At 37.4% G+C, this 25,821-nt stretch overlaps 1 protein-coding gene across 2 annotated transcripts in view; it reads left to right on the top strand.

Annotated features, from left to right (window-relative positions):
- Window positions 1–25,821, top strand: part of LOC127933261 (sodium/calcium exchanger 1) — an 83,653-nt gene that overhangs the window by 38,178 nt on the left and 19,654 nt on the right. Inside the window, exon 3 of one of the 2 annotated variants that reach the window (XM_052530098.1) lies at window positions 25,681–25,793. In XM_052530098.1, the coding sequence (XP_052386058.1) occupies window positions 25,681–25,793 (113 nt within the window). Of the gene's footprint in view, window positions 1–25,342; window positions 25,450–25,680; window positions 25,794–25,821 lie in introns of both variants that reach the window. The other variant, XM_052530099.1, reaches the window with a different exon arrangement.

Genomic DNA, 25,821 nt, shown 5'->3' with positions numbered 1-25,821 from the left:
TTTTTCAACTCAAAAACACAAAATGCTAAAAAGTAGCTGCATTTTGAAATCATTTTTATCATTGTGAAATTAAACATCTATTTTAATAAATTTTATGCTTACATTTTTATGTATTCTGTTTTTTGTTTTTGTTTTACTCATTTTAAATAGTTAATAAATTAAATTGTATTAAATAAATAGCATTTCTAATTAATTAAAACTATGAAACTTATACTTTTCACATCAATTTACATGTATTAAAAGTTTAACAAAAATGACATGTTTAGGGCCCTATGAAATATTACATTTTTTCTCACCATATGATTTATATGTTTTAGCATGTCTAATTATTTGAATGCATAAAACAATTTCATTTATACATTTTTTGCCTTATGAAATTCTGAATTCTGTGTTGTGTATTAAATTTTTTCTGGTTATCAAATAGAGGCATTAAAACATTAATTTAATGTAACTTTTTAACTTCTTAACTTTTAAATATAAAAATTAAGCAAACGATTTTTTTGGGCAAAAGGGAATTTTAACCATTAAAATTAAAACATGGAAGAAACGTTTTTTGTGATTATTCCTTAAAAAATTATGTTTGTTTCATTTTAGTAGTAGTAGTAGGTTGTATATATTCTACTGAAAATTATAGTTATTAGTTATAGGCACAATGTCTTCAAATTGAGCTATTATTTTGTCGGCTTGCCGTGAATACCTTTTCAGTTCTGTGTATATGATATAACAATAGTTTTAGTTGAAGATGGTAATTGTAAATGGTAAAATGCGCACAAAGTGACTCTCAGAGCATTCCTGTGAATTCTGTTTTATGACTGGATAAAGACTTCAGTGTGTTCTCTCTCTCTCTCTCTCTATACAGTATATGCATATCCACTGATTATACTGCACACACTTCATCTTACATACATACTGCTTCAGTGGCTCATTTGGTAGAAAAGAGCAGAATGAAGAAGAGATGTGGCGTATTGTAAGAACAGATGGAGGAATGAGTGGAGGATAATTGTGGCCTCTGTAACCAAGCGGAAAAGAGAAGTAGTTTGGCCTAACGAAACTCGCACACATCTACTGTGTGTTTCTTACTGCTCATCATAGCTATCTGAGAATCTTTGGCCTTTAAAAGGCATTTAGTCAGAATATAGCATGAATCATCTTTAGGGCTGTAGGATGTTGAATATTTGTGATATTGGCAACAATTTTGCTGGTGATATAAGACGAATATGTGATGAATCATAAATGTACCAGGGTTTTTAATAGTTTTTTTTGTTGCTGTTGTTGTTGTTGTTGTTTTGCCTGTTAAAAAATTAGCTTCATGATTTTGTAGCGACTTTTGAATATGTTTTTATAGTCTTTAATATCTAATAGGCTTTTGTTATATCACAGCCATGACATTTGTTGTTTTCATTTTGAAAAGTATTTGACTGGATTTAAAAAATCTGTTGGATAGGATTATCATTAAAATCCATCATTAACCTGTTAACTGTCACTCACATTTTTGAACATAGACTTGAAAGTGCATGTTCCAAACCTACATTTTGATAATTCATGACTGAAAACATTTTGTATCATGATTTTGATATACCATTTTCATGGTAATGCAATGTTTGATTTTAAAATGGGTTTCAAAGGATGAATTTTGAGATTTTTAAGTTTTGAAGTGATATATAATTTCTGATTAAGTCTAAAGTGTGATAGAGAAAAAGGCAACAAAGAAGACTGTTTTTGACAAAGGTCAGAACTCCAGACAGATAGACTATTCATTCCTACTTTTTTAATGAAGGCTATATCTCGAACGGCATCCAGAGAGGCATGGTCACGATCTAACACTTTCCTAACCCTGCGAAAAAGTTTTTTAATTTTTTTTATGTCTTAGCTGTTTCGATCGCGCCGGAGCCTGGAGCACACGTATATTCTAGCGATTCAAACTTACATCGCAGTCTGTATATTATCAAAATAGGCCTACCGGAACAAAAAAATTCAAAATCGGACATTTTCTAGAACAGATCAAATGAATGTGAGCACCAGTGTTTTGCTGCAGCAGCGCCGACAAAAGCATTTCACCTAATGCGCAGCGCAGTCACATGCGCGCCACAGTTACGTTTGGGATCATTTTTTTTTTAATGCCATAATTTCAGTTGAAAACATTGCAATTGTGTTTTAAAATATAATAACGAGCACCACCAAACCATTTAAAGAGGCGCGTTCAGCGGTCTCCGTGCCAGAAAACAGTCAACAAAGTAAATTACCTCAAACGTATGACACACTCTCTTCATTTTATCAAATGATCATAATCACATTTATTCATTTTGTAATCCTGCTACCATTTTATTCAGACTTAAACCCCTTTAATTCAAGTGAGAAAGTGTTTTGTGTGTGTGTGGCCTTTGCACATCCTGTCATGCCGGTGACTGCGTGCATGCAATAGATGCATTTTGCAGCATTATGGTTAACGATTAATCGATTAATTGATCGTTAATTTAAACGAAAATCGATTATGGAATTAATCGATATTTTACATCCCTACTGTGAATCAGTTCAAAATGTCGATTTTAATGATTCAATTATGAAATCTGATTCTGATTTGTTGCCAAGGAGTCTCCATGTGGCAGATTTCATGTATTTATGTTTTATTAAATATATGCATGGGAGTAATGCTGTTTATTTATATAAAATTATATATGTATCATTATTTTAATTATTTAGTAAAAAAAAAGAACGTTTATATTTAACTAGATTTTTACTGTTTTTTATGTGCGTGTGTGTTTTAAGATGAATAAATTTATTTTGGTCATGTTAAGCATTTTAAATCTACTAAAATAGATGTTTTAAATCTACTAAAATAATGGCTCCTCTCATCATCCTTTTTAGACATTTCAGAGCAAATATTAAGATAAAGTGGAAATACAAGCATACAAGGAACATCAAATGTTATCAAAAAAATATATTTTTGCTTTATTTCAAAGTGCGAAAGAGATGCTTTAATCAGACTTTAAATGATCCTCATTTATTAACAAGCCTCAAATCTTAGATGCCATCATGTAACTAAGACGGCTAACAAATGTTGCTAAAGCATAACATTGTATTTATCAACTGGACTAACAAGCTAGTTTTTAATTAATTAGCCACAGTATAAAATGCCAGTCCATGACAAACCTGACAGATGGCACAGTTACATGCTCAGCGTGTGGCTGTAAAATTTCAGGTTTGATAGGATACAGTCTGTGAGTGTGCAGTTGTTCCATGCGCCCCCACAACCAGCTGTCAGAGCTAATTCTCATTCAGACTGGACGGTGGAGGTGAAGAGGTGAATTCACTGCTCGCTGCATCCAAGTGGGATAAGTGCAGTGTTTTTCTCTGTCTGTGAAGCATAATGTTTGTGAATCTGAACATATTCTGCTCTTAAAAGGAGGCTTTAGGTCCGCGTGTAGCTGTCATGTGCATGGACAATGGGATTGTGGGCTTCCTGTAATCGATAATGTAAGCTTATACTATGGAAGATTATGATTAGTGTGATTATATGACAAATGTCATATTTTGCAGATTGGATTTTTAAGATATGGATCCGTATGTGCTTTTTGGGCTAATATAACCCACAATTCTTTTTTGCTTTGAGAAAGAATACATTTGCATTACTATTTTTTCAACATTTTGTATTGTAAAACAGACGTATGTTTGAGTGTTTCATCCCAAATATTAAAAGGTAGTCTATGTAATAAATATGTTTATTTAATGTTTAACTTTTAATGTATCTTTTAAATGTGTTTATGAAACTAAAACATTCTTCTTTGTTGATTGATTTAACTTAGTATTGACGCTTACTTACAAAAGCACATAGTATGCAACCAATGTGGTATGAAAATGTAATTTCATGATGTAGTGCCATGTCGCAATTCTTGCAACCGTATTAAAAATACTCAGTGTATACTCAGCACAGTGCACTAGAAAAGCATGTGTTTTGAGATGCAGCCATGGTCTTGGGTGGAAGTGAGGTGAAAGTGACAGCAGCATGGACAGAAGTAGAAATTAACTAGTCCTCATGGATGCTGGACTGAGGACAGTAAGATGGACAGACACAGAGAGAGACACTAATCAGTCCTAAAGGGTTTGTGTGCCAAAAACGATACTCTCACCCATGGACTACACAGCTGGGCTTACACAAGTAAAGAGGATGTTGCCACCGGAATGCTGACCACAGCCAGCTGTCAATCATCTTGGAGAGTAGCTTAACTTGAACACACTGGGAAACGAGTGAAGCACTTCTCTCACTTGGGCATGCGGATGGTTGCTGTAATGATGACTGGCCTGTGTTAAATACATCCTGCCATTTTGGGGTGTTTAAGAACTACATTCATGTTTGTGCATCTGTATGTGTGTATATTTGGATGTCTGCTCACACTAACATATGTGTTTATGCTATTCTAGCTGTGGTTGATCAATGGTAACCCATGTAGAGTAGCTGTGCAGTCAACCGGAGAGTGTTTATGTAAAACCGTGTTTATGTAAAAAAGTTTAGTTAGAGTCCAAGCATAAAAAACAGATGCCTTTCTCTTCTGAATGACTCTTGAATTCACATCATACGATAACATGTTCTATAGGTTACGGGTCCATGTGTGCACACACACACACACACACACACTAATGTCAAATGTAGCTTAGTGTGATATATGTGCCCTTAATGGTTTCTGGGGGATTGATTGGACCTTTAATGGAACTCTAAAGAAAAGGCCAAACAGCTTCAGAGGTTTCATTTTCCTGCAGTGCACCTTCCTTTTACCTTTATTCCTTCTTTCTTCTTTTCTTCCTCTTTGAAAGCCTGCTCCTGTGAAGCCTTCTACCTCCTACGGTTATTACAGTACCTTGCTCCCTCTATTTTTTTCTCTCTCTCATCCATATTTTGGCTTATTCCATGGGCTGGTGCCACTAGATCAGTGTGCAAGTGAAAAAAACTGGTGTTGAATAGAGTGTCAAAGGTCATGAATTACCTGACTCATAAAAAATCTCTGGAGCTGTCATTCATTTTGCATAGAGAAGGAGAGAAGAAGCATCAGATGCCTGACACTGGTGGTGATTTGACCTTTAAAATGGAAGTTTTGTGTAGCTCAAAGATTAATTTAGGAGCTGGATGGAGGTGGACGTTACGTAATAAATATTTCAATCTTTTCATTTATTGAACAATAGTCCATCCTTGACCCATTAGCATCTTTGAACCCAGAGTAGGAAGTTGATTAATGAAAAACCGTGCTTGTATTGCTGTTTTTCTTTCTTTCTTTCTTTCTTTCTTTCTTTCGTTCTTTCGTTATTTCTTTCTTTACCTGAGTGGTTTGCTCCTATGCGTTCCAAACCTATATAGCTTACTTTCTTTCCTATAACACAAAAGCTTAAGCTTAAGCTTAAGCTCAAGAAATGTTCTAGCTGCTTTTTTTTCATAAATTGAAAGTGAAGAGGACTGGGGCAGTTAAGTTTAAAATATGCTTTTAAAAAATCCTAAGTGTAGTCTATATATGTTGTGCACTATTCCAAATCGTCTGAAGTAAAATGATACTTTGTGTGGAAAACACTGAAATTTGAAGTAGGCATGAAATGAAAATTCTATTTTCTAAATGCATGTTGACTATTTTAAATGATTCACCCAATTATGATTCATGTTTGAACATTTTTTGAGCATATTTTTTTTAAATCAAAATATTACAATTTAATCCCACAGTGAAAATGTCAGACTTCTATGTGGGGCCGTTTATTGGATTCCAGTCATTTCGCCTGCATTTCGCCACTTTCTTACAATCAATTGCTCGTTCACCTTCACATCTGCCATCTAATCAACAATCAATGGATTGAATCAAGTTCCCAGCCTTGCTATATATATATATATATATATAATCCGTTTCTGTCACTCTTCATCATGCCTGCTGCGAGCCTTTACTGTGTCTACTGGTCTGCCCGCTGGACGCCACTGTCACTGTTCCACTCTTTCTGCTGAACCGTCTCATTAGTTTGGCCTTTCCTACTGACCGTTACAACACTGCTGATTGAGTTAGTCTCTACTTTCTCTGCTGCCTGAATCATTGTTTGCAGATGGTGATGTGCTCCTTTGGTGATTGTTAACTGAGTTGGTAGGTGTGTTCATGAGTGAAAGTGACAATGGCCAATGAGTTTGCTTTTCTTTTCGTCATCGTTAGTCTCATGTATAGTCTGTCATTAATGTACACGACAAATGGATTAATGACCCTGAACTGTCACCTGCATCTTAACACTCGGAATTCTCTGCTGTCCGCGCTTTGTTCATCGCTCTACCAAGCATATGCATTCCATCTGTTTGGACTAGTTGATTCGTCGCTCACAGGATTACATCTTCGGATCATCCGAGAAGCACTGCTTCATTAAGATCCATGGCCATAGAGGACCGGCACCTCTGTGACATGAAAATACCAACTAGTCTGTCCCGAAACTTTGCACTTCTAAACTGCCATTCATGGACAGAAAAAGCTTCGTTCCTCCTTGACTTAATTACTAATACAAAATTAGATGTGTTGCATCTCACAGAAACCTGTCATATACCAAATGACTACTTTCATTTAAACCTCCTCACTCCCTCTGGATTTAAGTACCTGTCTATAGAGATGTTATGAAAACTGTCATTACTGAATTTCATAATGTGAAATCCTTTGAATAAATGGCTTTCAAAGTTCTTGCTCATACCACTGTTCTGATCATATTAATATATCGTCCTCATAAGCCTTTGTCTGACTTTATCCATGAACTCAATGAACTACTCACTCTGGCCTATGCTGCATCCCAGGGATAGGCAACATCTTTCCTGGAGTGCCGCTGTCCTGCAGAGTTTAGCTCTAACCCTAATCAAACCCACCTGAACTAATCAAGGTCTTCAGGATTACTACACTAATACATTTTCGTTTGAAAACTCATATTTTTCTGTCCATTTTTGTCTTCCATCCACACTGAGACGGCATTTTTGTCAAGGACAACTGAGCTGTTTGAAAACACTCTCCGAAGTGGATAAATTTGAAAACGCTGTTTTCACTTTGTAGTGTGGACAGTGAAAACGGAGGCTTTTGATAATTATGATGAAAGTTTAGTCATGTGACGCATATTATACCAATATAGATATCTGTGTTTATACTAGTATTGTGCAGGTGATGTGCTATGCACTTTCACACTATTGCTATAGATGTGTTACTTTGTACACTGTTCATATCACAGTCCTGCAAAGATGAAAGCAAATTTACTCCCGATCGCTATTTGCGGCAAAACATGAGGGCAGTTTTGTTATAGATCAGATCGTGAGTGTGTGCAACCTGGATGCATCAGTGAATGGTGAGTGAATTCTTTTCATAAATAAAATAAATGAAATTTCCTGTCAGAAAAACTGCATGAAAAAGTCTCATGTCTGTTCCATGTATATTGTATGTTTTTGAGCAAGGCTCTGTATTTGGACCTCTTCTGTTCAACATTTATCTGCTTCCTCTTGGTCATATTATCTGTAGCTATGGTCTCAGCTATTATTGCTATGCCGATGACCTGCAAATTTACAAATTAGATTGCTCCGTCTATGCTCTTCCACTTATCTCTCTGAATGCCTGTATTGCTGACATTAAAATCTGGTTACATACCAACTTCCTAAAATTAAACAATGATAAAACTGAGCTTATTGTATCTGATCCACCATCTATTTTTTAAAAAGGTCAGAACTGAGTATATCCATTGATGAAGGGTATGTTATCACTATCTCATACCATTAGAAATCTGGGTATAATATTTGACTCGTCACTTATATTTCAATCTCACATTAGCTCTATTACCAAGACTTCATTTTACAACCTCCACAATATTGCCCATCTGAGTTCTACTCTTAGCACCAAAGACACTGAAGCTCTCATTCACGGTTTCATAACCTCTCATCTTGACTATTGTAACTCGCTTCTTATTGGACTGCCAACTATTACTAGGTTACAGTATGTTTAAAAATCTGCCATTAAATTCATGAATCAAGTCAAAGATTCTGAACACATAACCCCTTTGCTTTATAATCTATATTGGTTGCCTGTTTCTGTTCGCATTGAGTATAAAATAATTTTGTTATTTTAAATGTCTTCATGGGCTTGCTCCCCATTATTTATTTGAACTGCTGTGCTATTAGTCACCTTCTCGCTGTCTTCGGTCATCTGACTTAAACCTGCTTACTGTACCTTGTTTTCATCTCACATCAATGGATGTTAAATCTTTCAGTGTTGTAACTCTGAAACTCTGGAATTATCTTCCACTTTGTGAAACCTCTACTATATCATCATTCAAATCTCAACTAAAAAGTAAAAGCTCAATAAAACTAAATCTAAACTAAAAAGGCCTTCTTCTGACTAATGTTTTGCTGTTAAACTACTGGGTATCTGTGTTGTGTGTTCTGGTTTTGCTGTCCACTGAGTCACTGTGTATTTATATGTATGCATGTGTATATGTATGTACTGTATACTATCGCATGTATACTATTAATTGAAGCTGTGTTTATGCATTTTATCCTTTTACAGCGACCTTGTGCTTGGGAATGGCGCTTTGGGAAAGGGTGGGGGGTTGACATTTTAAGTACCTAATATTTCTGTCTTCTTCCTAAAATATAAAAATACCTAATATTTTTGTCATGTTTTTGCACAAAGCTATTGCCTGGTTTTAGGAAACATTTAATATACTGATCTAAACTTATTAACTTATTTTAAAACCGAGCTTGTTAAACACGTTTTTTGGGGCACAACAGCCATAATACCCATTCATTGGTATTAAATAGAATAGTACTGAATGTGTGAATGAATAATTGTGTGTGTGCGTGTGCATGTGTGTGCTTTTGTTTTTGTGACATATCAGGACACAACTCTGTTTAATGACATGGGTATGACACAGGTATTACAAGGAGAGGGTGACTTATGAGGACATAATCCATGTCCCCATTTTTCAAAACGCGTATAAATCATACAGAATGAGGTTTTTTTTTTTTTTTTTTTTTGAGAAAGTAAAAATGCACAAAGTTTCCTGTGAGGGTTAGGGTTAGGTGTAGGGTTGGTGTAGGGCCATAGAATATACAGTTTGTACAGTATAAAAAACATTATGACTATGGGATGTCCCCACTTTTCACAAAAACAAACATGTGTGTGTGTTTGTGAATGTGTGTGAATGTTTGTGTAAGTGTTTGCACAGACACAGGTTAGGATCCATGTCTTTTTGCAGTTGCTATTGAAATACAGGTCTATTTTTTGTCATCTGCTTTTGCCTTTAATTTTTTTCTACTAGTTTTTGTCTCCTGAGAGCTTCTTTGGCTTCGCAGACAACCTTTTGAAATGAAAAAAACTGACACAAGCTTTTATAATGCATTTGTGTGTGTGTGTATTTCTCTGAGTAATAGCGATGTGTGTGTGTGTGTGTGGTTGTGTGTGTGTTGCTCTATGAGTAATAGCTGTGTGTGTCTGTGTGTGCATGTGTGGGCGGGTGGTACAGTAACAGATGCAGACTCGAAAGACACACTCACAGTGAAGGGGTGATGGACAAAGGAGAAGAAAAGGAAAGAGTTACTGAAAACTGCCAGTAAGGAAGGACTATAGACAAGAGAGAGCATTACAAGTTTTCCATTGAAAACTTGGAGTGGCAACGTTTTTAGTTCCCCCTGTGACCTCGGAAAATCAGTTGCTATGACTTCACTGAATCTCAGCTAGAAACAAACAGCTAGATGACATCAGTGTAGTAGAATGGATCCGAATTGGCTCTGATTTGATTGATGTTGATAAATCCCGCCCCACACCACAGTTCTTTGGTTCACAAAGACCAATTTTTCACTCAATGTACCGCATCCGTTTCTAAAAGTGATGAGATAGAGGGGATCAGACTTCTGTAACAGTTTACACTTATTTAGTGGTCTGTGCAGAGAAAAAGACAGTATGAGAAATGTGGACCTGATTAGCATAACCTTTTAATTATGCATTAAGTGAATTAGTATGTGCTCCGAAGTACCATTACTTTTCATTTAGGAGATGCTTTTACCAAAAGCACATTACAGTACATTAAATGCATGGACAGTCTCTATGGCAGAGCTTCTGCAGTTTGCCCCTGCTGGCAGATGCCAGAACTACTGTAAACCACTCTAGGGGGAAAAAGCATGCTTTTCCATTTACAGACATTGAAAAGCAGCCATGTATTCTAATGAAATAACATTTTTGCCTGCCAAAAATAACACTCTCCAAGTAATTTAGACTTCCTTAGACCTATACAATCTGGCACAGATTGTCATTATATTGATGAAATTAGCTTTTACTACACTTTCAATGAATCATTTATGTGCCTTTTTCTTTTGATTTGCCTTTTATAACTTCTGATATTAGTGATGGGGTTTTGATTCATCTGTTAGTCAAATCTTTTGAGTCGATTCAAAAAAAATCCTCTGATTCATTTTGTAATTCATTTAGCAACATTTTGTAGGTTGCGTCATTATGCCAGTATGAGTGTTCTTAAAATATTTAGTAAATCCTTGAGTCATTCACTTCACATCATTCACTCACTCAAAATCAAGTTGCCTGTGACCAAAGCAATCTCATTATTTTTCATTAACAGTTGCATGTCTATTTACTAAGAGACTTATTTACACACTTATGCCTTGCCGAACTGAATTAACAACATTCATCCCATTGGTTTATTGTGGTTCATAATAATTAACAAATAAAATGATTGATTCAGTGCATCAAACTTGATTCACTGAAGTGGCATATTTGTTCTGTATCTTTGACCAATTGATTAAAAGCTTGCCTGTTTGCTCTTATCTCTGATTTGTCTGTGCTATAGTCAGTCTTTGAAGGCAAGTACACACTTTGGAGACTTATGATTCAGTGCATGGTAATTAATTATTCGAACATTTAATTGATTTGATCAAAAACAATTGTTCAGGGCCTGAAACATCACTTTCTGACATATTATCACGGCTACATACTGAACTGTAAAGGCTGATTTATACTCAACAGGTCTGCAAGTTCGCTTGGGTGCACGCAGAAAATATGACGTCATTGCGGTATTGCCAGAAGTTCACTTTTAATGCCCATGAACTCATTTCGTGTGGCAGTGTGCACGGCTTTTTTGTAACTTTCCGCAAATTTCTTCAGCCTAAGATTCATGAGTTCAGGGTGATTCTAGCCGAACATGCAGGTCATAATAAAAAATTATATATTTTGTCCAAGGCTTTTTATTTGAAGTATGTTTTATTTTTATAGTATAAAAATAGAATTAGAATTCATTAGATACTTGTTATACACTATTTGCTTAAAGTTGTCTTGTGTTTGACGCAAAATAAAGCTAATAGTTTAAGACTTAGTTTAAGTTTGTACATAAAGCAATTATTAATTCATCAACTCGTTCATGACAAGACTTGACACAGCAAGTGACTTCTTCTCACCGGTGATTCCCGATGGTTTTAGAGGACAATTACTCCTTGTCGCCCTCTGCCATTTCAAAGAATAGAACAACCTCGAACGTGACAGGTATAAAAGCCTCATCCGTTTGGGAATGTGTGTGCGAAGTCAGCAGGCTCGCAAAGCGGAGCCAGGTGATTAAATCCAGCTTAAAGCTCCGTCAGTGGACAGTCCCCAAAGAACAACTCGGAGTTAAGTGTATTGCTCAAGAGAATGATGACTCAGAATCACTGAAAATCTCTGGTTCATAGGTTTTACTGTCTCACTTTCATTACAGACATAGGTTTATTTTTATCATGATAGATTTCCACAAGATTCCTCAGAAGTATTTTTCTTCTTGCTTGTTTCTTTTCCCTCTGTGTTTCTTCATTGATGTAAATCTCCCTCCCTCTGTGCTATATTCCTGCCCAAGCATGACTTCATTATATGGAGATTTTAATTACCTTGTTGCATGCTATTTGCATATACTGTGGGGTGATGAGTATGCTCTCCTTCTGCGGCTCTCACTGTGTGACCTTTGACATCAGTCAGGCTGAAAATCCATGAGAGGAGTGGCATTGTGAGGTTTGTTGATCTCAGCTCTCTTGTATTCCAGTTAGAAGCAAGGATAACATTTTCATTTCATTTCCAAAGAACACATACATTTTATTAATAAAATAATTATTAGATTTTATATTTAGGTCATTATATATATATATATATGAATCCTGTCCCTCTGTGTAGTGTAGTGAGTGCATTACAGTTTACACAACACTAGTTTTTTTTTTTATATATATTTTTGTAAAATATTATTACTTTGTTGAATATATTAAAATACCTTTTTTCTATTTTAATATATTTTAAAATGTAATTTATAATATATTTTAAAATGCAATTTATGTCAGTTTCTCAACCAATGGCAGGGGTTTTGCAGGACTAGTAAGCTGTCAGATGGTGGAAGGTGCAATTGAAGAATTTGTAGAAACCTGTTTATTCTAGTACAGAAAGACTCATTCCTCTCTCAATTCTATTATTGGCTCTATCAGTAGAATGGTGCAAATGCCCTCAGGGTCTCCAGGCCTGTCAGTCTGTTCCTGTTTGTCATTGTTATCAAACTAATGAGTAGAGTCTTATCTTAAGCAGTTGTGCTTGCCTTGCACTCATCCAACGAATCAGTTCATTTATCTTTCCCCCAATTTACACAGATATTACTCCCGTGGCAGAAGTGTTACTGCCACATTTATCTGATGTTGACATGGCTTGAGGTGAACATGAGGATCAACTACACAAGCTGCTCTGGTGCTAACAGAAGCAGCAGGGTGGAACGGTGCCTCCGTAACACGTCTGAGGGGCTGCGGGCTAGAGCTGATGGGCCTCATCTGCTCTCGATCTGTGCAGAATTGTTTGGAAATTAGGTAGATAATGATCTGGTGGGATGGGACTCTGCTCCGCCTGATATGTGTCCTGTCAGTTTGTCTTGAACTCAGCCTCTGTGGTTAGCCAAGTCTCTGTTGAATGTCCAGTAGCTGCCAGGGTCTCGGTTAAGAGTGTGTGTGTGTGTGTGTGTGTGTGTGTGTGTGTGTGTATGTGTGTGTGTGAGAGAGAGAGAGAGAGGGAGAGAATCGGTTCTGTGGAATATGCAACTCCATAGTAGACGGTAACCCGAGGAAAAGTGGATATCGCTGTTCTTCCCAGAAAAGAAATGCAGACTGAGTGCTGGAACAAGAGAAAGAGACGAGCAAGAGAGAGAGAGTGCTGTTATTTGACCTCTAGTAAATATATGATGCCTTTTTTTTTCTAGGATGTAGGAGTATGAGTGTGTGTAATAAAGCAGCAAAACAGAATTGGAAACCTCTGAAAATCCCTGAGTAACCTGATCTAGAGACACATGATAAGGAGGATCAAACACACACATACACGCACACACATATCAAGAATCTCCATATGTATGTTGTGCAGATAATGGAGTCAGTTCTGAAGCTCTTACTCTGGGGGGGGGGGGGGGGTACACACTGTTGCTACGGTGACAGTAGAGCTGATGTATGTGGGATCTTTAGAGGAGGAGAGGTCACGGGGTCAGAGCTGAGAAATGCATCCTTATATGGGCATCCAGAGAACCCAGCAGAGAAAAAGACTAGAGCACTATGAGTGTGTGAGATGAAAATCTGAGTATCTGTCTGTCTGTCTGTACTGTATATTGGATATTTAGTAATTTGTTTTAATGTATATTTTTGTGGTATCATGCTGAATAGACCAGCCTTTGTGAAATGTCATTGGTCCAAAATCCCACTACTCATAATTGTAACATAACATTGCTTGGTTCTTGACATGAAATATGCTCTGACTCTGATCATGTCATGTTGCTCAACGTTTATAAATAATAAAATGGACTTATTAATTGTTAAATGGGGAACACAAGATCATAGCAACTAGGGCTATCACTTTTAGTTCGAAAATCGATTGCATAATCGATCGGACCAACCAAAAAAAGTTTCGAAAATAAAAATAGGGAATCGATTTTAACTAAATATGTACACTTAATTTTAAAAGAATTGCATTCGTCCGTTATTTGACGTTGAAAAAGGAAACATTTTTTTAGACATGGAAAATCAATGAACACTTATGTCTTAAAAATCTAAAATGATTATTTCACAAAAGTGACAGCCCTAATAGCAACATCTAAGCAAGCAGCCTAGCAACCACCTAGTAATACCCTAATAATGACCCTAAACACTGGCAGTTGCCCTTAGTAGGAAATTTAAAAGTGATCTTTCTTTCTTTGTTTCCTTTGTGGTTTCTTTCAGTTTTTTTCTGACGTTTCTGGACAGGTCTGAATGTCTTATTGTGTTTCTAGACAGGTGAACTAGATTGAAGGCGGCTGAAACTCATAAACATACGCAGACTCTTAGCTTTTGTTCATTACAGAGAAATGGCAGACAGGATTGTTGCAGTTCCAGCAGCCCTAGATTTAAGCTCTTCTGTTGGAGAAAAGTGCACAGAGAGCGATGGAAAGACCTGCGCAGGGCTGTAAATGAACAGAGAGAAGACAAGAGGCGCTATGAAGGTCATGAAGGCAATTTTTATTGCAGCTTTTTGTTCCACTGCCTGGTATGTGTGTGTGTGTGTGTGTGTTTGTGTGTGTGTGTGTGTGTGCGTGCGTGCGTGTGTGTGTGGAAGACATGGATGGGTGTTGTGTTGTCTGCTCTAAGGACTATCAACACACTGCCATGTTGAACTGTGTCTGCATCCTCCCATCTGACCATACTCCAGCTCTTTCAATTAATACATTATTAATGATTAGCAAAACAAAGCTCATGAATATCAAAATGCTTTTATCACTAAGGAGTTTAAAAAGTTATTTCACATTATCAAAACACAAAAACACATTGCATATACGCACACACAAGCATACATTAGTCTCCTGAGGCACATTTACCATTAATCTATTTAACTGTCTCACTTAAGACCTGCCCATCAAAACTCACCCGAGAGAGGAAGACACTGGGAAGAGAGAGAACAAGAGAAAGAGGGGCAGGGTGAGCCAGATATCAGCAGACAGAAGCAAAGGAGGTTTTCAAGTGCTGTGGTTCTGAAATTGGGTCTACTTGTCATTTCAGTCTCTTGTGACAGTTCAGATTTGAGAAACTGTGTCAAGAACAAAAATCTTTCATTCAGTTTGGATTCACCTTGACCTGGAACAGAGAACTCAGAGAGAGCCGAAAAAGTGAACAGGACCAAAAGATAGTAAAGATATAAGATACATACATCCTCCAAATTAAGTTGATGGAATGCAGGTTTCCCAGCACTTTTGCAAATTAAGTGACAATAGAAACATAAACTGACACTCACATGAAAAAATGCTAAGAATAATCAACTCTTTCTGAGTGCATGTAGTCTGTGTACAAATCTGTATTAAATATGTCTTGGAAAAAGTACAATTGGATAAAAAAAAAATATTAAATATATAATTATACATAATATATGTGTTTATTTCATTTTTGTTGTTCCATTCATATACAGTATATATATGTGTGTGTGTGTGTGTGTGTGTGTGTGTGTGTGTGTGTGTGTGTGTGTGTGTGTGTGCTCTTGTTTTTGTGACATATCAGGACACAACTCTGTATAATGACATGGGTATGACACAGGTATTACGAGGAGAGGGTGACTTATGAGGACATAATCCATGTCCCCATTTTTCAAAACGCTTATAAATCATACAGTATGAGTAAAATGCACAAAGCTTCCTGTTAGGTTAGGTGTAGGGTTGGTGTACAGCCATAGAATATACAGTTTGTACTGTATAAAAACCATTTCACCTATGGGATGTCCCCACTTTTCACAAAAACAAATGTGTGTGTGTGTGTGTGTAGTCATGGGAAAAAGGAGGGGGAAATTAGCGGGACAGCCCCTCACGAACGACTGCCGTGCACACACACACAAAAAAAAAAATTAAGTCCAGGCCTGGTTCTCTCTTATCTTGCACTGTCGTCACTCCTCCTTTTACCCTCCGGAGCTCCTCAGTGGGACTCGAGACTGGTGAGTGGCACAGGTGTAGCTCATCATCATTTACTCCATCAGTCTCACTCACACGGCTCTAAGCCCTGCCCCACTCATCACAATATATATATTCACTTTCACTTTCTCCCTGGCAACAGGCCTATCTAAAACATCTACATTAATGATAAAGAATCAGTTGTTGACTTGTAATGTCAACCAATTCATATCATTTAATTACTGAAAATCACATGTAAGATGAAGTTTGTGCTTCAGCACCTTGTAATGCATCTATTGAAGGCATATACGGTTGTCTTCAGTTTTCCATCCCTGTTTTTCTATTCCTCTCTCTTCCCATCTATCTCCTTCCATTATTCACTTGCAGGTCTCTGCAGCAGGCTCTCATTTAACCCCACTACACCACAATCAGTACCTCCAACTGTGTTTGGTGGGGTGTTACATACAGTATGCTTAAGTGAGCATCAAACAGGTCATAAGATTTTTGCATGCATATTTGCATCATGATTGCAGTACAGAATATATCAAAAGGAGAGATTGCAGTTTCATACATTATTCTATGCATTAACTTGCACTTCTGGCCCTGTTCGAAAGAGTTTAATTTGGCCTTTGAGACACACAATCGTGCACAGACACACACTTAGTACTGTACTCTCAAGTGTTAATTTTCCATAGTTTAATGGATTTTATGTTCACTGCATCTTAACCACATGCAATCTTTTAAATTTTTTTGACATTACAATCTTTACAATTTTATATAAATTGGTAGTAGTAACAAACAATAGTAAAAATTGTAGTAATAATAAAAATAATGATCAAAATTATTATTATTTTTACTACTTCTACTACTAATACTATTAGTTGTAGTAGTTTATGCGTTACCTTACTCTTCTGGTCATGTTGGAAAATGGTTGCATTCGACATAAACACAATCTGAGGAGAAAAGCATGTTTTATTTCAGCGCAGAAACCTGCATCTTAACCACATGTAATCAAGTTTTTTTTTTTTTTTTTTTTTTTTGATTTAAAATGTGTTATTTCTACAAATAATAATACATTAATCATAATATTTATATAATGTCTCATACAGTCTACATGCTATACAGTCTATGATTTGCACTGTTAGCTGATTTGCATAATTCCTGCAGTGAATCGGCTGCTAAAATAATATTGTTAATTTGCACAGCATGTGCAAATAAGCAACATCATCAGCAGACGCAAATCTTTCTTAGTGAATCTCTGCCCTCTGTCTTACCATGGCACATGTAAAAGACTTAATTCTATATTCCTTCTAAACATGCTCACATCCATACCCGCACTCACACATACATACACAAGTCAGCTCATATTGATTTGGTGTGGCTCTTCCTCGGGTTAAGGAGCAGACATGATCTGAATTTCAAAGAGGTTACATTACCCTCTCTCTCTCTCTCTCTCTCTCTCTCTCTCTCTCTCTCTCTCTCTCTGCCTCTCTTACATGCGGCGTAATCTGGCCTTTGGTAAATCACACTTGAAAAGTGGCTCTATTTTGGCTCTTTCCCGGTTGCTAAGCACAGATCTAATTGCTGGCAAATGTTTCTGGACGCTGTAAGTTAAACTGTGTGTGTACTGTATGTGTGGTTTTGGCTTATAAATTTAGCTAATAGGTCTGGATCTCATTCCAGTCCAGCTGCACTGAGCTATACCTGAACATTAAGTGCATGATGGATCAGACCCAAAGGTGTGTTCCAGTCACTGCAGTCGCTAATTCACTGTAATGCAGCAGCGACAAGCAATCAACTACAAGCACTGCAGCAAGAGTGTGTGAGTTCAAGATTCCTGACTGTCCCACAGCTGGTCTATAAAACCTGTCCGCAGATCCTCTAGAAGCATCGACCCAAAGACCATTTCAAACAGGAAGTGGTTGATGAACTGCATAAGCTATATATGTATTTAAAGGATTTGTTTGAAAGAGAATTTGAATTATGTTGTTGTTGTTGTTGTTGTGTGTGTGTGTGTGTGTGTGTGTGTGTGTGTGTGTGTGTGTGTGTGTGTGTGTGTGTGTGTGTGTGTGTGTGTTAGTGTGTGTGTGAGTGAGTGTCAGGGGCTCTTCCGATCAAGGCTACTGCAATGCAGATATGCTAATGAACAAATAATGTCATATCATTTATGTGTGCTGCATTGTTCCCCTCTGTCTTTCATAAGCGAGAGTGTGTGATCTTGTGTGCTTGGTCAGGCATGAATTGGAGCAGCTTTATGTAACACCCTGATCAGAGATTCAAGACCCTGAACATATCCTATAAAACCCTTGCCCATTTGGCTTACTCTAAAGCACGCTTTGATTTCCTGCAGGCTCAAATTTGAGCTGCTAAAGAGAGACGGGCACTCTCAGAGGGGAACGTGGTATACACACATAAAGCCACTGTCATCTACTGTAATGGAAAACAAGGAGAGAATACTGTATTGAATTTAAGAGGCTTGTGTTCATTTTGATCATATAAAGTGTCCTGTTAGTGTGTGTACATGTTTGTTTGTGTGTTCAGGTTGTGTTTGTATATATATTTGCTTGCCGCTGCTGCATTACAGTGAATTAGCGACTGCAGCGACTGGAACACACCTTTGGGTCCGATCCATCATCCACTTCATGTTCAGTTATAGGTCAGTGTATATATATAAAGGCAGACAGATTTGATTGATAGATAGATTTAATGAGATAATAAATAAACAAATACATAAGTTCAGAATTATTTAAAGCTGCAGTAGGTAACTTTTGACGCTCTAGCGGTTAATTAATAAACAGAACTGCTTGCGTCTTGCGGAAGAACATCGTAGCCGGAACTACTTCTCTCTTTTTATGTCTATGAAGAATCACAAAGGTACTTGGTTACTCCGCTGCGGTACCCAGTCACAGCAAGCAATCTAAAATAGTCCGAATATAAACACTTATTATAGTTGCACCCTAGTGATTCAGGACAAGCTAAAAACACGGTTTGGAAAATGGATTCATGGTGCACTCACTTATTATATACATTTTTCTACATTTTGAACACAAACAAAGTTACGGACCGGACCTCTGATTGGTTGTTTCTTACCGGGAGCGGATGAATTTCTGCAAATGGCAATAGGACCACTGGGAGGAGCCAGAGGAGCTTGATTTTATCTGTCTCATATTCTACTGTCAGGACATAATGACTGGTTTAACAAATATGTAAAAAATATTTTTACAAAAGTTACCTACTGCAGCTTTAAGTCCACCATAAACACTATTTGAACAACCTGTCAGTAAAGATTTTTTTTTTTTATTACAAATATTAAAGGGACAATAAGTAACTTTTTAGGTATTTTATTATCTAAAATCAATATTTTTATTCATAAATATGCCCTCAGTGGTGTACAAATACCTATGCCAATGTTTAAACTAATCCTCGTAAATGAAGAATTTATTATCTTTATATACATGGGACGGGTAGGTCGATGGAGGCTTCCATGTAGATCCGCCATCTTGCAAAACTATAATAGCAGAGAGGGACAAAAAGTACTAAGCCAACGCGTTTCCACAGCGCGTTTTCGGTCAGAGCCAGAAACGCAGGTGCAGAGCAGTGAGAGGCGCTTGAAACTGCACCGGCAAGTTTAAAAGTCTGGATTGCATTCTTATTATGGACCATATATATGCCGCGCCACAGGAGAAGAAAACATCGTCGCCAAAACAGTCAAAAATAGAACGTAAAAGGAAACGTGACCATAGATTACAGAAAACAAGAGTTAATGTCGGGGAAGCTTTTTCTAGGTGGAAAGAGCTAATGCTGGATAAAGATTTCAAAAGAGACGCTGAAGTGGCCAGTTTTTTTCTCGACAGGTAAGTCAGTGTTTGATGATGACATCTAACAATGCACATAATTCAGAAAATATAACGAATAAAGAAGACATAACTACTAATTACAATATTTCATGTTTTCCACAGTCAGTAATTCATACTGTAACATTCGTTTGTTAGTTGTCATGTTGCAGTTTGTTTGAAATAACACACCTGTTCACCTGAAGGAAAACTCGACGAAGTGCTATTAGAAGACATCCTGTCAAAGCTTTTTGGTACATATCGCCTACCGTAGATGCAACGCGCATTTGAAAAAGCGAGGCGCTGGAGAGCAAAATTAGTTTGAATGCAAAATACAATTTCACCACTAGATGGGAGTAATTCCTGCTTACAGTCCCTTTAAACCATTTATTGCAGAAATAAAAATTGAAAATGCATAACTTTACCATCAACTGAAAAACCTGTAAGTGAATATACTAAACACAAACCAATAATTTTTTTTTTTCAATCAATTTCAGTAAACTTTACTGCAATATATAACTTGCTGTTTATTGACAGCTTCGATTCAATGAGTTCATTCAGTGAATGATTTGTCAGATTGAGTCGTTTGCTTGTGTATCAGCTCACTGGAGTCATTCATTTGTGAATCAAATGACACGTCTCACACTTTATGTTTTTGTTTGCGTGCAGCTTGATAAATGCTTTTTGTCATCATTCAAAAACGGAGAGTTTCGAAAACGCTGCAGACGGGGTTGCATTTCAGCGTAAACGGACCAAAACTGACACTTTTAAAAATGACCACATTCGCTCTGTGTATCTTTGACGACCGTCTAAAGTTTAAACAATAACATCATGCCCAAGTTTTGTACCTGCCGGTTTATGACGTTTTTTTTTTTCATGCATAAATAGGTGTACATTGCATTTTCTGCTGGTTGATATTCCAAAACATGCTTTTTGCCCGGGATCGCTTGGATAAAATGGTTGTTTGGTCGACGTCAGATTTTTGGAAAACAAAAACCCTCCAAACAACAGACCAGGCTCCTCTTTTTGGCACAAGTTCGTCTGTGTCATGTTCTACTAGTTCTGCAGCATCCATCTTCCCTGTAACGCCTGTTTCACACATACTCCATCTGCAGTGCATATGCTTAGTCCGTGTGTGTTACGTATGTGGTGCAGAAGCAGCACGGACTCATTGTGCTTTCACACAGGATGCGTTTCCAGTCCGCTACTGATCCGCGGCTGTTCAGGCCACAAACACAACATTTGTTCATTGTTTTGATTTCATATCATGTAAACAAATATTTTTTTTTTCAGCATTGTGAGTCTTTTATCACAGAAAAGTAGTCACTTTCATAGTTATAGACATTAGTTTAAAGTCGATAAATATAAACAATGCATTATTCATGCATTTTACTTTTAGGTTTGTATAATAAGCTGCTCAAGCAAAATTAAAACACCACAGACAGAAACAGTCTCATGCCTGTTGCATTTAAATTTTTATCACAAGCAATCCCACCGGTCTTAGTGAACTTTGTTTTTCTACCTCCATAAATGTGAATATATACATTGTTTTCCTTGTTTATCTAAAAGCGCACTTTTTCTTGTTTTAAACCTGGCCAAAAACCCATGTGTTGCATGTGAAACAGCTTTAATTAGTATACATTTATTATGAAATGACTGCATTTCTGTGTCAATCCATGTTCATTTTTCCCGCAAACTATGCGCTTTCACTTTAAATTAGCGCCTGCAGCACAGCAAGAATAGACTCGTTACATAAACGATCGCTGCACTGCTGCAGACGCACCGCTCCTTGAACGCACTGACGGACCGCAACACCGCACTGCAGACGGATTATGTGTGAAACAGGCGTTATAACGTAACACCAGAGCACTACTGTGTTTACCCTCACCACGCCTCGCAGGCACTGCTTAGAAGTGCAACATTGTAAAGGGTCTGTCTGAAACAGTGTCGCGAGGCCGCAGTGCAGCATAACGTTCATTCCGAACATTGAGTAATTAAATACATCGGTATGGCGGTATATTAAAAATTAAAATCGTAAAGAAAATATACACCGGTTTTTGGTATGAACTGGTATACCATCCAGCACTACTGCAAAGTGTCTGAAATTTGTGGTCTTTTACTTGATATTAAATTACACCCTATCGTGGGAGCTGTTGATACTAAACTTAACGCTAATGCATGCTGTACCTATTTGACACATCCCATAATGTCAGTTGTTATTGGGCCACTTATAGGCACCTTTTTTTCTTAGGTTTTTAATGTTTATTTGTCAGTGTTAATGAAAGTGATAAAAATTGAAAATGATAAAACTTCTGCTGCTATTCATGGAGCTTAAGAATGTTTCTAATTAACATCTCATCTACAGCACGTACACTTACAAAATCACTTTGTTTTCTGTCAGATTCAATAGCCATTGTCTAATACAGTTATAAATGTGATACATCATTTGAAATGGGAGAGGGAGATATTAGAGGAGTAATTAAATAAAGCAGGTGTCCAGTAACTACAGATGACAGATTTAACAACAGATATCAAAGACACTTGACGAGAGCAAAAGGTATGAAGAATAAATATAAAAACAACCCCACTTATACACACACACATACTAAAATGTGCTGTCATTTTAAAACCTTTGTGTGCATGTAAAAGCAGTTCTATGACTTATTGATGTAGCATTGGAGTGCTGTTGTGACCTCAGCTGAACCTAACCCACATTCAGATGAGAAGTGCAGAGGGTCATTCCCTCAGACCATTTCACACACACACAACCACAGATACATACATACACATATACATATTACTGCACCAGACAGTGTGGATCTGGAACCAATCTAACTCTATGTTTCTGTGACAACCAATGGGATGGCAGGAAAATGAAATTGGCTTGGAGATGCGAGAGATAAAGAAAGACAAACATAGATAGAGGGTGTTTGCATTTGTTAGACTTCCTTGAAGCACCTGCCAGAATTTGATAACTCTTCTGTCTCTTCTGCTTTTTCTTCACTGTCGGTCTTTCTTGCTGTAGCACCTGTGTCCTAATTGAAGATTGTTCAGTTGGCACTGATGTTTTGTAACCATAACATTTTACCGAGCAAAAATTATTTTTCATAATCACTCTCCTTCAGGTGTCACAATCTTCAGAGCTTCATCACATTATTTTTCCTCTAAAGATTATTTACATTTTAAATAACAATTAAAGGGGGGGGGGGGGGTGAACTGCTATTTCATGCATACTGAGTTTTTTACATTGTTAAAGAGTATTGGATTCCCATGCTAAACATGGACAAAGTTTCAAAAATTAAGTTGTACGTTTGAAGGAATTGTTCCCAAAATACTCCTTCTGGTTTGTCACAAGTTTCGGAAAGTTTTTTTCAGTATGGTTCTGTGTGACGTTAGATGGAGCGGAATTTCCTTATATGGGTCCTAAGGACACTTCTGCCGGAAGAGCGCGCTCCCGTATAGCAGAGCAGAGAGAGGCTGTGCACAGACAATCACTGATCAGAGCGAGAGCGTCCCGAAATGTCACAAAAGAAGTGTGTTTTTGGTTGCCAGGGCAAGACAACCCTGCACAGATTACCAAAAGAGAAACAGCATTAAGGGACCAGTGGATGGAGTTCATTTTTACAGAGCATCAATGGAGTTGTACAAGTGTTTTTGTTTGTTCCCTGCATTTCAAAGATGCTTGTTTTACAAACAAGGCCCAGTTTGATGACGGATTTGCGTATCGTTTATTTCTTAAGTATGATGCAATCCCAACGAAAAAGGGTCACGATCGTGTGTGGAACCGCAAGCGGTGAGTAAAACTGCTTATAATATCTCTGCCTCCTTGTTAGTGCATCCCCTCCCATGCCGGAGACCCTGGTTCGAGCCCCGCTCGGAGCGAGTCGTTGCTGCTGCTGCTCTCGTTCAGTTTCAGCCTCTGGATCTGATTCTGGATCATAAATAAACGACTGAATCTGACTGTTAGCCATGGTTTGTTTTGGATGATGGTTTTTTCCCTCACGATAATGTCTCAGCTTCCACATGCTCTCAACGCAAAAGCCTACTGGCGCTCGTGATTCTTTAGCTCCGCCCACACGTCACGCCTCCAGCCGGTCGTGTTTTTCTGGGAAAAATTGGTACAGACTATCTTTCTCTTATGAATATAATAAAACTTTGATAATAAATAAGACTTTTTGGAGTTATGAAGGATGCAGTACTACTCTATAGGTACTCGAGATTAACAGGATATTGAGTGAAAACGAGCATTTCACCCCCCCTTTAATGAAACATTACTACAATGTCAGCAACACATCATCCTTGCGTTAAAGTCAAATCAAATGAAGAAGTAAATTCACAATCCATTTATGTAAATTATTTTAGAGGGAAGGTAGTCCAAGAGAGTGGATTTAGACTTCCTTGTTGACTTTGATCATGACATGAAGTGAATTTGACATGGTTGGTTTTGGGGATTTTATGGTTGTAATGTTGCGCTGCGGTTGCTCTTGGAGAAAGGTCAGGTGGTCTGAATGTGTGTATGAAGGATTTTGTTTCTGGTTCTGATGATGGGGTTGTTAGCTTGGAAGTGGAGGTTTTTATTCAGAGTTCCCTCTAAGCACACTCGTTCGGATGTGTGCATATGGAAGAATTCAGGCAGGCCAAAAAGAGTCCATCCTCATATTCACTGATTTTATTTAATATGCAACTGAAGCTGTTATAAATCTTGTAAATATGCAGCGCTGGCTAATGACTGCATCCTAGAACAGTACATCGATTGTGGATTCATACACAAGCCATTAGAAGCAGTATTATTTTTATTTTTATATTTCCACAAAATCTCGAGTTTTTCTTTTTGTGAATAGGATGATAGCCTCTAGATAACCATTTATCATTAGTCACATTATATATATATGTATATGTATATGTTATTTAACTAAATATTTATTAATTTATAGGGCTGTGAATTTAACAAATTACTTTTGTATGATTAATTAAGCTGTAAAAAAATTAGTTATGATTGGCAAACTCAACTGCAGGATGGATTATGTTAGCCAGTGATAGCTTATGTTAATCATACGGAAATAAAACAAACAATATATTGACTTGTAAGAGCATTTGGTGAAGTTGATTCAATGTCTTTGAATGTCTTTGATTTTTCAGTTTGGCTTTCCTAATTGATTTGGCTTTCCAAATAAATATTGATTTATGTGATGAATATGCTTATAAAAAAAAATATCATGTAATTAGAATTTTGAAGTGACTGAGCCCTATTTATTTACCTAATGTTATAGTAAATTAGTGTATGAGGCATTTAAAAATATTTATTTATATAGTAAATGAAGGATACATGGAGCAAGTTGAAAAATTAGAGGGAATATTGACTGCATCTGTGTTTGTGAGTGTGTCTTTAAAGTCAGACTTGGTGAGGCTGCTCCCTCTCTCTCTCTCTCTCTCTCTCTCTCTCTGTCTCTCTTGCATCATCCTCTTATTCTGACGGTCTGTCTGTGCATGACTGCATGCCATTTATCTTTCTTCTTTTTCCCTTGGCCTGGCTTTTCCTCACTCTTTTCTTCCTCTCCCTCTTTCTCTTTCTCTCCCCCTCTCTCCAGCAAAACAATAAAAGTCAGGATAATTGATGACGAAGAATACGAGAAGAACAAGAGCTTCTTCCTGGAGATCGGAGAACCCCAGCTCGTAGAGACCAATGAGAAGAGAGGTGGGGGGCATGGCCTGAGCTTGCAGAGGAAATCACACACACACACACACTTAACACCGGTCCACTCTGAACCCTCCCTGCTCTGGATCATCATCGGGATCAACTACAGGCTAAACTCCACCGCCACCAGCCCTCCAGCCAGGCCCTCGCGTGTGCTTGTTTGTGTGTATGTGTGCGTGTGTTTCATGCATGCATTATTCCAACCCCCCTCCTGTTGTCTTGTTTCTGCAGGAAGACGATATCAGTCAGGGTTCTCAATCGAGAGGAATACAATAAGCAATGCAGCTTTTTCATAGAGCTACAGACGCCCATTTGGAGAAGGAGAGGATGGACAGTATACAGAGGTTTCTTTCCCTCTCAAAGTGTCTCCTT

Source organism: Carassius gibelio, chromosome A17 (genome assembly GCF_023724105.1).
Source record: "Carassius gibelio isolate Cgi1373 ecotype wild population from Czech Republic chromosome A17, carGib1.2-hapl.c, whole genome shotgun sequence".
In the NCBI taxonomy this organism is placed as follows: domain Eukaryota; kingdom Metazoa; phylum Chordata; class Actinopteri; order Cypriniformes; family Cyprinidae; genus Carassius; species Carassius gibelio.
The sequence above is the reverse complement of the archived record's forward strand: the minus strand, read 5'-3'. Positions and strand labels throughout refer to the sequence as shown.